This window comes from Ctenopharyngodon idella, chromosome 5, assembly GCF_019924925.1.
Source record: "Ctenopharyngodon idella isolate HZGC_01 chromosome 5, HZGC01, whole genome shotgun sequence".
Classification (NCBI taxonomy): Eukaryota; Metazoa; Chordata; class Actinopteri; order Cypriniformes; family Xenocyprididae; genus Ctenopharyngodon; species Ctenopharyngodon idella.
Window position 1 is genome coordinate 1,766,243 of NC_067224.1, and position 16,819 is coordinate 1,783,061.

Consider the following 16,819-nt stretch of genomic DNA (forward strand, 5'->3'; position numbering starts at 1 on the left):
GGAGAGGAAGAGCGGGAGAGAGGGAGGTCACAGGCTGCTCAGCACACCTATTGTCCCAGCGTTTCCTCGGCTGCAGACTGAGGCCTAACCATCCACAGGAAGACAAACAAACTCTTATCAGTGGCGCGCAGAGCCCTGCAGTGTCCCGTGGCCTCTAACCCCTGCGGCCGTCCCGCTCCCGCCACATCACAAATCCCCCCAGATTCATCTCCTTATCATTGCAGTTACGAGTCGTCATCGAGGAGCCGCTGGAAGGGTTTGCCGAGGAACGATTTCACCCAGACGGCTCGCCGGGATTCGTGGAGACGGCCTGTCTTTGTGTAGGTCTGTGTAAACCTCGGGGAGCCGACTGTCGGCCGTCGCATCGTGTCGGAAATAAACAGAGCAACAAACAAAGTGTGGGGCAGATTTTAAACTTGCTGCCCTGTTTCTAACCCCAGACTAGAGGACTGACCCATCATAGAGTCATTATACATTTATTATATAAACTATGTCAAATAATTAAGTGTGTGATTGTGTGTGTGTATATATATATATAAAAAAATATACATACACACACAAATAAATATAGCTTAATGCGATTAAAAGAAGTAATAGATTTCAAAGAAAGAGGAAGATTATTCCAGCTTTATACTGAAATGACCTACGACCGACTTCACTGAAAATTTTAGGAACAAGAAAAAAAGGATATTGCATATGTCTAAGTGAATAAAAGATCTATATGGGGTCAAAAAAAAGGGGTCATAAGCAATAAGAGGTAATATTAAATGAGAAACAATTATTTTACTGACTTGAAATATAAAACAATTAATTGACCGATAAAGTAAACGCAAACAACATGTTCAATATGGGGCTTAAAAGTTCAGGGTCAATCCAAAGTCCAACATACTTAAATGAATCAACATTATCAAGAGACAAACCATCATCAAAAATAATATTCAAATCAAAAGGAGAAGACCAAACATCATACAACATGACTTCTTATTCAACATAAGCATATTGTTATGAAACAATTTTTGAAGCAAGTTAAAATCAGATTGTAAAGAATCCTGAATTTGTAGCAAATCAGAATTAGTGGTGTAAATAACAGTGTCGTCGGCATAAAAATGTACAGAACAATTTAAACTTATTTGAGGTGAATCAATAATAAAGATAGAAAAAAAGTAATGGTCCCAGAATAGAACCTTGAGGAACACCTTTTTCAACAATTACATAATCAGACTAAAAACCCTGGAAAACAACACACTGACGCCTGTTATGAAGATAAGCATTAAACCAAAGAAGAGCATTTCTAGTTACACCAACAGAATACAGATTATCAAGAAGAAGGTAATGACTGACCATATCAAATGCCTTTGAGAGTTCAGAGTCGGAGAGTGAAAACTTTTGAACAAAAAGATGATGTGCAAGTTTTTCTTATTTTGTTTAAAGATCATATTTTTTCATTTTGTACTGCCCTTTGGAAGCTACAAAACATACTTATGTGTTTCCCAGAGGACAAAAAAAGTACAATTTATCCTGTTCGTCCTGTTCAAAAGTTTTCACCCGCCGACTCTTAATGCGTCGTGTTTCCTTCTGGAGCATCAGTGAATGTTTGAACCTTTTTTAATAGTTGTGTTTGAGTCCCTCAGTTGTCCTCAGTGTGAAAAGATGGATCTCAAAAACATTCAGTCACTGCTGGAAAGGGTTTAAATACGTAAAAGTTGCTGGAAATCTGAAGAATCTGCAGGATTTTTCTGAAGAACAGAGCTCAGTTTAACTGCTCAGAACAAACAAGAGACTCATGAACAACATCACAAAACAAAAAAAAAGGTTGTGGATCATCCAGGTAACCACACACAGTATTAAGAATCAAGGGTATGTAAACTTTTGACCTCAACTGTGGATATTACCAATAGTTACATTTTTGTTAACATGAAGAGTAACTATAATAAAAAGGCACTCAAAGTTAACAGGATCTATGTTAGGAATAACACATTCAGAAATAAGATTTACAGAAACATAAGTGGCTACTCCACCACATCTACAGGCTCTATCAGATCTGTACAATATATATATATATACATACACACACACACATATATATGTGTATACTGTCGAAGTGTTTAATCTACAGAGGGTCTTAATAACCTTCGGACTTCAAATCTCTTCAAACCACTGAAGTATTCAGACTACAGAAGGCCTATAAGACCTTCAGACTTCAAACGAACCTTCAAACTGTTTTAAACTTCACGGCAAGGCTGTGTCAAGCCACACTGAAAAAAGAGACTGTTTTTTTTTTAGTTAGTCATTTTCTGTCTGTGAGGCAGGAGCACAATAGCTGTCCACCCCTGACACGTGCTTTCTTCCTCTGCTAAAAAATAAAAGCTGCTTCAGCCCTCTGTAAATGCTATTTAAATACTTGCATTTGCTTGCAGATTTTACTGCATTTGCTGGCGTTTTTCTACTCGAAAGCAAGTTTGCAAGTTATCTTCCAAGTTTCATGCTTTCTCTGATTCAGGTTTTTGGATATTAGGCGATCCATTATAATTACAGGCACACACACTCACACACACACACAAAACGTACAAGGTTTCTGCAGATATTCCACACTAACATGCAAACTACACACGCATAAATAAGCAAATAATGAGATATTTCTGATGCACCTCACAGAGAGTCGATCTATCTTCTCTGCCTTAATTAGCGTGGCGACTCGGGGAGGAAAGGCTCATTTAGTGGAGGCTGTTCGCCGGTTCCTCCGAGCAGATGGAAGCGACCCGGTCTCAGCGCACAGGAGGGGCTTCTAATCACTCAAATCTGATGTAGCTTCACACAACATATGCTTCCCAAAGCATCGACGGAGACCGCAGATATCCCTCCGGCGCTCCTGGAGAAGCTGCTAATGACTTTGACCCAACTCAGATTCATGGACAGGCTTATTGGTCGCATCACCGCCGTCTTGGCAGTAAATGATAAGATAATTAGCAGCGAATGTGAAAAATGCAGAATGCGATAAGTGATGTTTGAGTGTGCAGTTTGCTCCTTCAATAAGGTGATATCTTTTGATAATTAACGACTTTATGCACATGTTCTTATTCAGTTCTGTTGATGCTTTTTTCTTAAACATCCCTCTGAGGCAGTCACTATATTATTCTGTTGAGCTGCTTCTAGATCAGTGTATGGGTCATACGGGCGGTGATAAGCGCTCATAACGCAGCTCTTATCAGTGACGGTGCGGCAGTCGTTGGCAGTGCTGAGTTTCAGAGCGTTGTAGTTTATCTCTGTCTGACACTAATGAGCCATTCATGAGTCACGCTACGGCCGGTCGGCTCGAGAGACCTGAAGCTGCGGTCCCAGAGACAGGACACGTCCAGAGGGACCCGGGACAGACCGTGAGACAGACAAACACAGAGACGCCACCCACAATGAGGATTGAGTGTCCTAGTCCAGAGTTTATCTGCAGCACTTCAGAGATTCCAAAGAGATGAAGAGTCACGGGTTGCGGTAATATAAAGTCAACATGAAATCATCATTCAAATCACTGACGATCAAAAGCAAGAATCAAAAGTGAAAGTAAAGACCTTTATAAGATTTGTGTTTCAAATGAACAGTGTTCTTTTGAACTTGATATTCATCATTGATTTCTGGAAAATAAAGTGCATCACGGTTTCCACAGAAACATGAACTGTTTTCAACATTGATAATAATCAGAAATGTTTCTTGAGCAGCAAATCAGCATATTAGAATGATTTCTGAAGGATCATGTGACACTGAAGACTGGAGTAATGATGCTGAAAATTCAGCTTTGATCACAGGAATAAATTACAGTTTATTATATATTCACACAGAAAACAGCTACTTTAAATCGTGATAATATTTCTCAATTTTACTGTTTTTATTTCTGATCAAGTAAAAGCAGCCTTGGTGAGCAGAAGAGACTTTTCTTTAAAAAAAAAAATCTTAAAACAGCTCTGCTGCTCATCAGTCCTGCTCAATCTCTGCCCTCAATTCCTTCACAAATATTAAGATATAAAACAAGGCAATAAAGGTGTACAGTATAATACACAGAGTCAAGTCAGATTCCCTGAAAAGCTCTGTTTGTTAGGACCAATGAAACCTTTATTTTTTTAAATATATCTAATTATAATGCCAGAACTTACTTCGGTTACACTTTATTTTGAAGATCCATTTTAGACATTCTACTAATTATAAGTAACTTTGCAACTACATGTCAACAAACTCTCATTAGAGTATTAGTAGACTGTTAGGTTAGGGTTTGAGTCAGTAGAATATCAAAATAAAGTGTTAGCAGATATTAAGCAGACAGTCTACTAATAGTTTAGTTTATTTCTATAGCACAATAAAATAACAGTCACTGACCATTGTGCTGTACAAAAAATGTGACAAACAATATAAACACCAATCAAAACAATAAAAAACGCATACAAAGACATATTAGATACAGAGAAACAACATAACTCACATATTATAAGCTTTCTCTAAAGGGTAAGTTTTAAGTTTTGCTGTAAACAGAGATTCTGTAACGATTACCCTAACAGATAACGTTTGGCTATTCCACAATTTGGTGCTGACTATGGCAAAAGCCTGGTCTCTGTTTCTTTTTAACCATGATCTGGGAACCTTCAAACAGATTCTGATTTGATGACCTTAAACATCTAGCAGATATGTTAACAGTCACAAGTTCAGATAAATAAGAAGGTGCCAGCCCATTTAAGACCTTAAAAACAAAGAGTAAAATCTTAAACTCTATTCTGAAACACACCAGCAGCAAATGCAGAGAGAGTAAGACGGGTAATATAGGACGGTTCATATAGGATTGACTAATGCCTATATAAATTGAATTGCAATAGTCTAGATGAGAAGATAAATGCATGTATTACTCTCTCAAACTCAGCAGGGGTTAAAAAGTTTAGCCAACTTTAGCCAGTATTCTTAGCTGGAAAAAGCACTATTTGACTACTGAATTTACCTGTATATCAAATGACAGGGCAGAGTCAAAGAAAACACCCACGTTTTTAACAGATGGCTTTACATAAGCAGCTAAGCTGCCCAACACTTGATTTAAGCTGCCAGAGACAGCTATCGGTCTAAACACAATTGCCTCAGTCTTACTCTCGTTGAGATGTAAACAATTATTGAACATCCATGCCTTAAAGGGATAGTTCACCCAAAAATGAAAATGCTGTCATCATTTACTCACCCTCAAGTTGTTCCAAACCTGTATGAATTTCTTTCTTCTGCTGAACACAAAAGAAGATATTTTGAAGAATGTCAGTAACCAAACAGTTGATGGTCCCTATTGACTTCCATAGTATTTTTTTTTCCATACTATGAAAATGGTCATTGGGGACCATCAACTGTTTGGTTACCCATATTTTTCAAAATATCTTCTTTTGTGTTCAGCAGAAGAAGAAAAAAATCATACAGGTTTGGAACAACTTGAGGGTGAGTAAATGATGACAGAATTTTCATTTTTGGGTGAACTATCCCTTTAATGTCTGACAAACAAGCAGTTAAAGCACTTAGACCAGCATTGTCTTTATGCTTAATGGGCACATATGTCTGAGTGTCGTCTGCATAACAATGAAATGAATTTAACCCAAAGGAAGCATATATAAAGAAAACAAAATGGGGCCAAGAATAGACCCTTGGGAAACCTTGCAGGTCAAACGTGATTTGGAGGATAAACGTCCATTTATATAGACAGAAAAAGTTCTATTGTTCAAATAGGATTTGAACCAATTCAGTGCATTACCTTGAATGTTCAAGAGGAGAAATAAGAAAATCATGATCGACCACACAAAAGAAGTACTACAGAGTTCCCAGAATCAACATATTATAAAATATCATTTGACACTCTTAAAAGAGCAGATTCTGTACTGTGATGTTTCCTAAAACCAGGCTGAAAAGATTCAAAGACTCAATTTGAAATGTAATAATTTGACAGAAACTACATTCTCGAGGATTTTTGTAATGAAAGATCAATTAGAAATTGGCTTAAAATTCAAGAGAACTGTCACATCAAGGTTTGACTTTTTCAGCAGAGGTTTACCAACAGAATGCTTTAAATATTCTGGAAGAAAATCCTACAGAAAGACTCTTATTTATTATTGACAGGATATAAGGCCCAATGACATCAAAAACGTGAATAAGTACACTGGAATAATGTCAGTTACAGATCTGGTTAGTTTTAACTTAAACAGTTCATGAAGAGAGTTTTTAGAAATAGTTTCAAAGGCATTAAAAGATGAAGTACAAACTGGAAGAGAGGAGGGATCATAGTTTATGGGGACAATAAGCTGTCTATTGTCACGTATCTTGTTTGTAAAGTACTCTTTGATCGTTTGTTAATGAAGTACATAATATCTCTCTTATCTTTTTTCCACTTCTGTTCTGCGCACAACATACTTGTGTATCATTATTAAGCCACGGTTCTGCCTTAGGTTTAATTTGCTTACTCAGAAATGAAGCAATAGAGTCTAAAATTTCAGAACAGGTAGAGTTAAATAAAATGAGTTGCTGTTCAGCATCTAAGATATATGAGGGACAGTCAAGAGAGACCAGCTGACATGCCTCATCGAAATGGGAAGTAAAATCCTCACTAAAAGTAGAGCTAAACATACGCGACCAAATAATAAGCTTCTGTCTGAAATAGAACAGGTGAACATCACAGGTTTGTGATCCGAAAAACTTCAAGATTGTAAATAGTGACACCATATAACAAGATCAAGTGTATGGCCGAGTAAGTGTGTTAGGCCCCGTAACCACTTGAATTAAGTCAAAAGAGTCAGTAAGACTGATAAACTCTTTAGCCAGCGGATTTGTATCACAGCAGACATGAATATTTAAATCCCCGACAATCAAAAGTCTATCAAACTGTATAGCAAACTCATTTTTAAAGTCTTTGTTTGGCTTTGGAGGATGGCATACAACAGCAATCACTAGGTTTTTGTCCCTTTTTGGATGAAATAACAGTACCTCAAATATGGAGAAAATCTCAGACTTTAAAGTGAAGCAGCTTTTACAGTTTTTCAAATCGTTTACACACTAAAAGTGTTACTTGAGGCCCACTCAACCATTCACTCGTGTACTGAATCTTCAGACAAAGAGCCCTATTTTATCTAAGCACATGGTCTGAAGCGCATGGCGTAGGTGCACTTAGTGCGTGTCCGAATCCACTTTAGCTAGCTTAACAACGAAAAAAATTGTCGGCACGCCAGGAGAATGGTCCAAAAGGGTTGTACCTAGTCTCTTAATGAGTCATGTGTGTGTTTTGGGTGTAACGTGCAACAAACCAATCAGAGTCTCATCTCCCATTCCCTTTAAAAGCCATTTGCTCTCGCACCATGGCGGATTCGCTATTTACATGGTGGTATATAGACACCCTCAACCTGACGAGTCAGTTTAAATATGTGTATTTCCACGATTGGTCAAATAATTAGCCAATTTCATTCATCATTACTGCAAATAGGTAATTCTGATACATGCAATGACTATCCATTATGACATGTAGGCATGTTTATCTTTATGTACACAATAATCTTTTACATTGTAATCCTTTTATTTTTCAATATTTGGCATGTTTGTGTGCTGCTGCGCATCCCTGTGTGTGTAACAAGCAGAGTGTACGTGCGTTGTGCGCATATAGGCGCATATTACTAACACGCCTTTTAAATAACAAAAAATTACTGCGCCATTGACATTGTTTGCCTTAAAATAGCAATACGCCAACAATGCACCTGAACACACCTCATTTTCAGACCAGCATGCCCATGGGCGAACAGATGGGCGCAAATGCATTTGCTATTTAAACAACGTGGCGCTGGACGTGAAAATGATAACTGCGTCGGGCTGAAACTAGCAAAAAACACTTGCGTCGCAACTGATGTCGCATTGCTCCAGGTGTATGATAGGGCCCAAAGTCTGCAAAATTACAAGCACATTATTTGCTTTACACTCAGTTTGCTATTGTAAAACAAACTTTTTTTTTTTTGCAAAACTCTAAACACTGTTCTCTACATTAGACACATCACTCAAAACGAACAGCTCTTGTGTTTTATTTGGGAAACGCTGCCATTTAAATACCAAACTAATTTCCTGATTATGTGTGTTTTGAGAAAGACAGAAATTATTTTTACCCCCTTGCATTTACAGTTGCACACTGAGTGTTTTCAGTCTCTTAGTTTTGCAAACTTGGTCTGAAGATTCGGTACATGTGTGAGTGAATGATTTCACTGAGTGGGCCTCAAGTACCACTTTTAGTGTGTAAACAATTTGAAAAAGCTGTAAATTCTGCTGTAAAGCTCTAACAAGCCAATAGTGTCATTATACCACTCAAGTTGGTTCAGTATTGATTCAGTTCAGTTCCATACCTGTGTAAAATTCATCAGTTGTGTATACATACTGTATATACAGTGTATTTGTGAATATACATGTGCATTGACAAACTCCTGTATACTCCACTGCACTCTGAACATACAAAAGACACAAAAGAGTAGTGTTTTATGCTTTTCACATCTGTGTGTAGTTATGTGGCTAATCATTTGATGTTTGTTTGTAGAGTTACAACACAAAAATACCATTTTTAGAAGAGCTAAAATAGTTTGTGCTAAAAAGTGTTTGCTTTTGAAAGATATGTGTGATGTTTTGCATGCTGAGTGTGTGTTTTGTGGTTTTGTGTAACCATAGTTTAAAAAAAAAAATCTTAACTTACTGACTGCTAGTTGACATGTAGATGCAAAGTTATTTATAGTAATACTATTGAAAAAAGGTGTTATCCTTAATTCAGATCATCCTCTAGAGTTTAAAAGTGAGGAGCATAAATCTGGATGGATATGTGGAGAACAGACGTTGTGTGTGGCCTAATTTGAGGATTGTGTGTGTTTCGTTGATGTTTTGTCTCGTCTTAATAAGATCTTCTTGTTCACACTTCTTCACGTCTCTACAGCAGAAGCTTTCCAACAGCTTCCAGTTTGTACAAAAATGTGCTAATTGAGCACACAAGCCTGAACGACAAATTCAAACATTTGAGAAATGAAAGCGTTTTATCCAGCAAATCTCAAGTACAACCAGAAGAATGAGGGGGAAAAAAGCTCGCAGTCAGAGGAGGAAAAAAACAGATTGTTAATTGCGAGCGCGAGATAGAAATCGGTCTCCATGCGGTCGCGTCACCGGGTCTCACTGCCACCCAGACCAGCCGGCGGTCCTTCAGCGGGCGGAAGTGCCTCATTTAAACGCTACACGCCATATTTAACACGGGGATTTTTCCTGTTACGATCATTGTGCTTATTCACTGAGGTACTGTCTGTCTCTCCCTCTCTCTCATGGTGTCTGTGCTGCTAAAGTAACGATGACTGTATTATCAGGTAGTTACATAACGCTCCTCTTCCTGAGGATGTCACTTGTTTTCCATTGGTTAACAGTCACTAACATCCACACATCTTGAGCACATCTTGAGCACTTCCCCGCTGCCCAGAAGTGACTAAAGAGCCTCTCTGATCACAAACAGACCGACTTTGTTTCATAATCGACGATTTGTTTCATATTGAGCTGCTTATAGCTGAAATTAACTCGTTTCATAACTGAATCAACACTGAATTGATCTGAATAATGACACTAATTGTCTCATATTTGATAAGAAGTTTGCATCACTGATTCTATTATATGACTGCTTTCAATCTATATTGTATACAGCGTTATAGAAATAAAGCTGACAAGAGTGAAACACTAAAAACACTTTGTAAAAAAACTGCTGAGCAGAGCTGTTCCAGTAAAATGCAAAGTGAAAGTACAAGTAAAGCACTCATGACACACAGTACAGACTGGAAGACAGAAGTATGTACAATGCTGTCGGTTATCATTCAGACATGCAGATGATTGTGTCTCGAAAGCTTCATGTCTTCTCACTAATGCATCTGATCACTGTGTTTACTCCCAGACATTGAGCATCACCCGAGAAAAAACATACTTTATATGAACTACTATGTGCTTATGTCAAAACATAAGTACTTATTGTGTTCATATTGCATTGCAAAACACTTGTGCTGCTATTGAGGTGGATACGGGTAAGGTTTGAGACAGGTTTGGTGGTATGGATAGGTTTAAGGGTGGGTTAAGGTGTAAGCAGCATAATTACGAATGTAATTACAGAAATTAATTACAGATGCAATTACGTGCAGGCATTTTTAAAATATAAGTACAATGTAAAAACATGTATGTACACAATAAGTGCATTGTATCAAGTGATTAATTTAAATGTAAGTAAGTGGGACCAAACGAAAAACCTTATTTCGGAATGTTCTCTGAACGTTCAATTTTTTTTTTTAAATGTGCGAATGTTAAAAGGAACATTCCATTTTGCAAACATTACGGAATTGTTACTTTTGAATGTTCTCTAAAACAATGTGTAACATTCAGAAAAAACACTCCATGAACGAACATTCTGAGAATGTTATTAAAGACCAGACAACTTTTGTTCTATTAATGTTACTGAAAGAACTTTGCCAGAACGTTCTGGATAGCGAACGTCGTTAGCTGGATAGTGACCAACACAAAACACCTGTAGAAACAAACTGGACTGACTCAATCTCAAAGCGTCAAAGGTTTTCAATTAACGTCACAATCAAGAATCCATCCTTCACTCATCCTACATGTGTTGCCTTTACAATTTTAAACCTGACAGCCCAATATACAAAGGTTAAATTGGCATTAGATATCCAATGGCTCTTTGCTTCGACATTTGATGACATAATCTACATAAAAACACCAGCATGTCTCAGTTCTCAATGTAATTTTGTAGTTGATCTAAGAGTATTTTATGACCTATAGTGTCGAACGCAGCACTAAGATCAAGTATCTATCTATCATATATATTGAAAACAACAGAGGGCCTAACACAGATCATTGCGGCACTCCATAATTTACTGATGTTATCTTAGATTTTTCCCCGTTTAAACAGACAAAATAGTGACAGTCTGATAGGTCTCTATCTATCTATCTACATAATTCATAAAAACACCAACACATCTCAGTTTTCATTTTTTGACAAATTGCCATTACATGTATTAATATGTCAGTCTATCAGCTCTTACCTGAAGCTGCAGTTCTCAGACACAGAAGAACAGCTATAAGACATGTGAAGCTCTTCATGTTCAGTGTTAAAGTGTCTGTTCTGATGGACTCGATTCGGCTGAGATTTCAGAGCAGTGACCAGAATATTCCACACTCAAAACTTCCTGAGAGAGAAATCAACATTAGTTTGATGGCAGTATTGACTAATTGTATATATATATATATATATGTATATCATTTTCTTGAGTTAGGGATATTCAGACACTTTTACATTTATTAATATAGTCTATAACATACATATTATAGACTAAATTAACATACAACATACTATACTGATTTTATATTTAAATATGCCTGTCTGTTAACTTTAAAGGAGCTTAATCTTACAAAATAACTTAACACCTAATGTAAATAATAATCCCGATGTAAATAGACATTCATGTTTTGAAGTCTCAATTAACGTGACTTAGAGTAATCCTGAGACAGTCCAGATCTGATTCATAACACTGACCATCAGACACTGAACTGTACTGCTTTCAACCAAGTTGTTCAAAGTTCATTACGGCGCATCTAGAAAGTTATTATAGAGCGAGCAGATGAAAGCAAAGACCTCTATGGTCACAAACAAACGCAGAAAACACGAGAAAGAGTTTTACCTTGCGCTGGAAACTCCGCACGGGCGCGCGCACAGTGAGCAGCTCCTCCAGTGATCCGGCAGATCCAGCGGTCAGTCAGTCCAGCTGAACCCCCGGCACTGACGTCAGCACACTGACCCTCCCACAGCCACACACACCACAACAACACACAGCCTCATTCCTGTGCACAAATCACCATACATATGGAGTGATGATCACATGCATTTTACATACACTAATCAATAATGATCGGATGAACTGATTGATGAAGATGAAGAGGATTGTTGGGCATGCGCAGACGTTCTCACGGGCTAAATACTGCATGTCTCTCTAATGAATCGCCCTCTTCAGGCGCAACACAGTTATTGACACTGATTATCCGCCTGCGAGAGTTTGAATTCTGCTGCTCATTGAAATTATTATGAATTATCGGCTACAAATAACAAAAATATACTGCGCAAACAAAAAGAAAATGTTATTTTGAATTTATTAGAGTATTTATTCTATCTATCTATCTATCTATCTATCTATGTACAGGTTTTGGGTCCAATAAGTAATACATTTTATTACATTTTATTAAGTAATAACATTTTATATCTTTAACACACTTTGCTAGCTTGGATAATTTGGAGATTCCATCAGGCCGTGTTGAAATATATAACTGAGTATCATCTGCATAAGAGTAGAAACTAACTCCATGTTTTCTTATAATATTACCAAGTGGCAGCATATATCGAAAATAACAGAGGGCCTAACACAGATCCTTGTGGCACTCCATAATTTACTGACGCTATCTTAAATTTTTCCCCATTTAAATAGACAAAATCTATCTATCTATCTATCTATTGAAAACAACAGAGGGCCTAACACAGATCCTTGTGGCACTCCATAATTTACTGACGTTATCTTAAAATTTTCCCCGTTTAAATGGACAAAATCTATCTATCTACTGTATGTATGTATGTATATATGTATGTATGTACGTATGTATGTATCTATCTATCCAAAACAGTGTTTAATTATTTTTTTTTTAAAAACGTGTTTCTTCTGATATATAGCCAAAAATGTATTCCGGCCCTGATTATCTGTTCAGTGCGACTCATTTCCTTGTGAGAGTTTGAATTCTGCTGCTCATTGAAATTATTATGAATTATCGGCTAAAAATAACAAAAATATACTGCGCAAAGAAAAAGTAAATGTTATTTCGAATTTATTAGCGTATCGATCTATCTATCTATTCAATTCACATTTATTTGTATAGCGCTTTTCGCAATTCATATCGTTTCAATGCAGCTTTACAGAGAATGCATGTCAACATTACAATTTAGAGTGATCTGTTATCAGAGGTGACTGGCAAGTTATGTCATTTCAGAAATGTACATATACAAATCATGCAGGTAGCTAACAATCTATTCATTTAAACAATGTAGAAACAATGAGCTCACTGAAGTAATGAATTCATGTTAACAAATGATTAGGATATATAGAAAAATTTGCATTGGTGCGTGTTAATCCAGAGTTTGTGTCATCTGAAGTCCTCGCAGGGGTTGGGTCATCTCTTCATGGGTGTTGAGGAATCTGAAGTCTTCATAAGAGGCTGGATCCAAACTGGAGCTGACGTGCAAATGGAGAATAATTAGCGTAGCTGCTGTTCATAACATTAAACAAAGATAATCACGTGCATTTAATCTGATATAACTGGAGTACAAGGTTATGAGATGCATTATGTGAACGCTTGGCAAAAAGATGCGTCTTTAATCTACATTTAAATTGGGAGACTGAGTCTGAACCCCGAACATTATCAGGAAGGGTATTCCAGAGTTTAGGAGCCAAATGCGAAAACGCTCTCCCTCCTTTAGTGGACTTAGATATCCTAGGTACAACCAGAAGTCCAGAGTTTTGTGATCTTAAAGAGCGTGAAGGATTGTAGAGCAATAGAAAATCAGTTAAATACACAGGAGCTAAACCATTTAGGGCCTTATAGGTCAGTTGCAATACTTTATAATCGATACGGAACTTCATAGGTAACCAGTGAAGAGATGATAAAATTGGTGTTATATGATCATATTTTCTTGAAGAACTCTAGCAGCTGCATTTTGGACTAACTGTAGCTTGTTTATTGAGGATGCAGGACAACCAGCTAGTAATGCATTACAGTAATCTAGTCTAGACGTCATGAATGTATGAACTAGCTTTTCTGCATCAGAAATAGATAACATTTTCCGTAGCTTGGCGATGTTCCTGAGGTGGAAGAAGGCTGTTTTTGTAACATATGAAATATGATTTTCGAAGGACAAGTTGCTGTCTAATATAGCACCCAGGTCTTTAACTGTAGATGATGAAGTAACAGTACATCCTTCTAAATGCAAAATGTAAGAGATTTTGTGTGCAGATTTTTGGTCCAGTATGTAATACCTCAGTCTTATCTGAATTTAACAGAAGAAATTACAGGTCATCCAACATTTTATATCTTTAACATACTCTGCCAGCTTGGATAATTTGGAGATTTCATCAGGTCGTGTTGAAATATATAACTGAGTTGCATCTGCATAAGAGTGGAAACTAATTCCATGTTTTTTTTTATAATATTACCAAGTGGCAGCATATATCGAAAACAACAGAGGGCCTAACACAGATCCTTGTGGCACTCCATAATTTACTGACGTTATCTTAAATTTTTCCCCATTTAAATAGACAAAATCTATCTATCTATCTATCTATCTATCTATCATATATATTGAAAACAACAGAGGGCCTAACACAGATCCTTGTGGCACTCCATAATTTACTGACGTTATCTTAAATTTTTCCCCATTTAAATAGACAAAATCTATCTATCTATCTATCTATCTATCTATCTATCTATCTATCTATCATATATATTGAAAACAACAGAGGGCCTAACACAGATCCTTGTGGCACTCCATAATTTACTGACATTATCTTAAATTTTTCCCCATTTAAATAGACAAAATCTATCTATCTATCTATCTATCTATCTATCTATCTATTGAAAACAACAGAGGGCCTAACACAGATCCTTGTGGCACTCCATAATTTACTGATGTTATCTTAATTTTTTCCTCATTTAAATAGACTGAATCTATCTATCTATCTATCTATCTATCTATCTATCTATCTATCTATCTATCTATCGGCAGCTAGACTTTTGATGGGTGCACGGAAGCGGGATCGTATCACTCTTATTTTATGTTCCCTACACTGGTTACCAGTACACTACAGAGTGGATTTTAAAATTTTACTTCTCGTTTATAAATCTCTAAATGGAATGGCTCCACCTTACCTTTCCACCCTTTTGACTGAGCACCATCTAACAAGATCACTTCGGTCATCTAATCAGAGACTCCTGTCTATCCCTAAATCAAGGTTAAAATGTAGGGGGGACCGTGCCTTTTCTGTAGTTGGCCCTGGACTCTGGAATGATTTGCCCATTTCGATTAGACTGGCTTCATCTTTATCTGTTTTTAAATCTAAGTTAAAAACATTTTTGTTTGACAAAGCATATAATACATGTTGAAGCACTCTTACATTGTATTTTATTGTTATATTTTAACGCTGAAGCACTAATTCTAGTCGATTTTATGGTATGTTTTTACAATTCTCTGTGTATGTGTTTTATTGCTAAATAATTTTTTGTCTTTTTTTTACTTTTAGTGTTCTGTGTTTTTAGCTATTGTAAAGCACATTGGACAATGTAGGTTGTATTTGATTGTGCTATATAAACAAATTGCCATTGCCGTTGCCATCTATCTATCCAAAACAGTGTTTTTTTTAAAACAGTGTTTCCTCTGATATATAGCCAAAAATGTATTTTGCCTACATCACAATATGAGGAATTTCCAGTCCTATTCATGTTCAAAAATGGTAGTGATTGTGCTGGGCAAACTCCATATATATGATTCCAAACTTTATTGGTTGATTGGCAATATTGTGATTCCTATTTCATTACAATGCAAACTTAGCGGACATTACAAACATTCCATGCCAGATATTTATGGAATGAAACGTGCATGTCTGACAGTTTTTGACAACTGAATTAATCATTTTGCGTATGGCATATTGCACATGGCTCACTCAATGAAAGAATGTTTAAAAGTTGTGAAGAGTTTGAAGAGAATCAACTTATCAGTTTTGATCAACAAGCCCTGTGTGCATTTAGTGAACACTCCTTTATGAACAAGTTCTTAAGTGAAACTGACTTAACCTTTTTAATTGACTGTTACCAATTTCTGATGAACCTTCACATTCTCCACATGTGGAGAAAACAAGGATATGTCCACTCGGTATTTAGAAATGATGTGGCTGTTTTAAAGACATAAAAGTGAGTTTGTGTGACCTTCAGTCTTCAAAGCTGCTTCTGATGTACGTAGACAAACAACATGAAGCCGCATTCTGCACGTATCCCGTCCACACACGGTCAATCACAGGAAACGCTGCTCTGTCTGTCTGTCTGAATGCGGCTTCCAGTGCGGTGCCACTTGTTTCCATGTCATCAGCAAACAACACATTAAACAAAGGGAAAGTGTCTGCACGAGGTCCTAGATTTCCTTATGACCCTCAGAGGATCCGGGCAAGGACGCGAGCGACAGGCAGGAATTTACTCCTGATGTGTCTGTTTAGACTGAGGTCACACTGAGCCTGTTTACTGATGCTGATTTATGATTTACTGACTGTAAGACTGAAAACATATGTATGTAAACACAGTTTTCTTGACCCATGAGGTCATCGCATGCAGTGGCAAGGAATAAAGTTGAGTTATATGACATACTGTACATGTTTGAGACAAAAGATGTGTTGATTGTCAGTTTTTCAGTAAGGTTGCATAAATAAAAGCCACCTTGTTGAGGCTAAAGTCCCTTGTGAAAACCATTTGAATAATTATGTTTCATTTTTTAAAATGTTCAGTAATTATATATCTTGCTTAATGAAAAGTATTTGCAAAATGGTGATGGATTTTCTCTCGTATAGCACTAATCTATGCGGTGGCAACGAACGAATTTGAGTTGCAAAACCCTGAAATTATCAAATACTGTATATTTTTGAGACAAAAGATTGTTCATTTTCAGTTTCACTGATGTTGGAGCATTTTT

The 16,819-nt window shown here is 36.9% G+C and overlaps 1 protein-coding gene across 1 annotated transcript in view; it reads right to left on the minus strand.

The window, feature by feature from the left end:
* eng (endoglin) overlaps positions 1–11,956 on the minus strand; it is a 52,565-nt gene extending 40,609 nt beyond the window's left edge. Inside the window, exons 1-2 of the mRNA XM_051894219.1 lie at positions 11,730–11,956; positions 11,094–11,237 (exon numbers count right to left, since the gene is read on the minus strand). Coding sequence (XP_051750179.1) covers positions 11,094–11,151 — 58 coding nt within the window. The 5' untranslated portion in view covers positions 11,152–11,237; positions 11,730–11,956. The remainder of the gene's footprint in view (positions 1–11,093; positions 11,238–11,729) is intronic.
* Between the last annotated feature and the right edge of the window lie 4,863 nt (positions 11,957–16,819).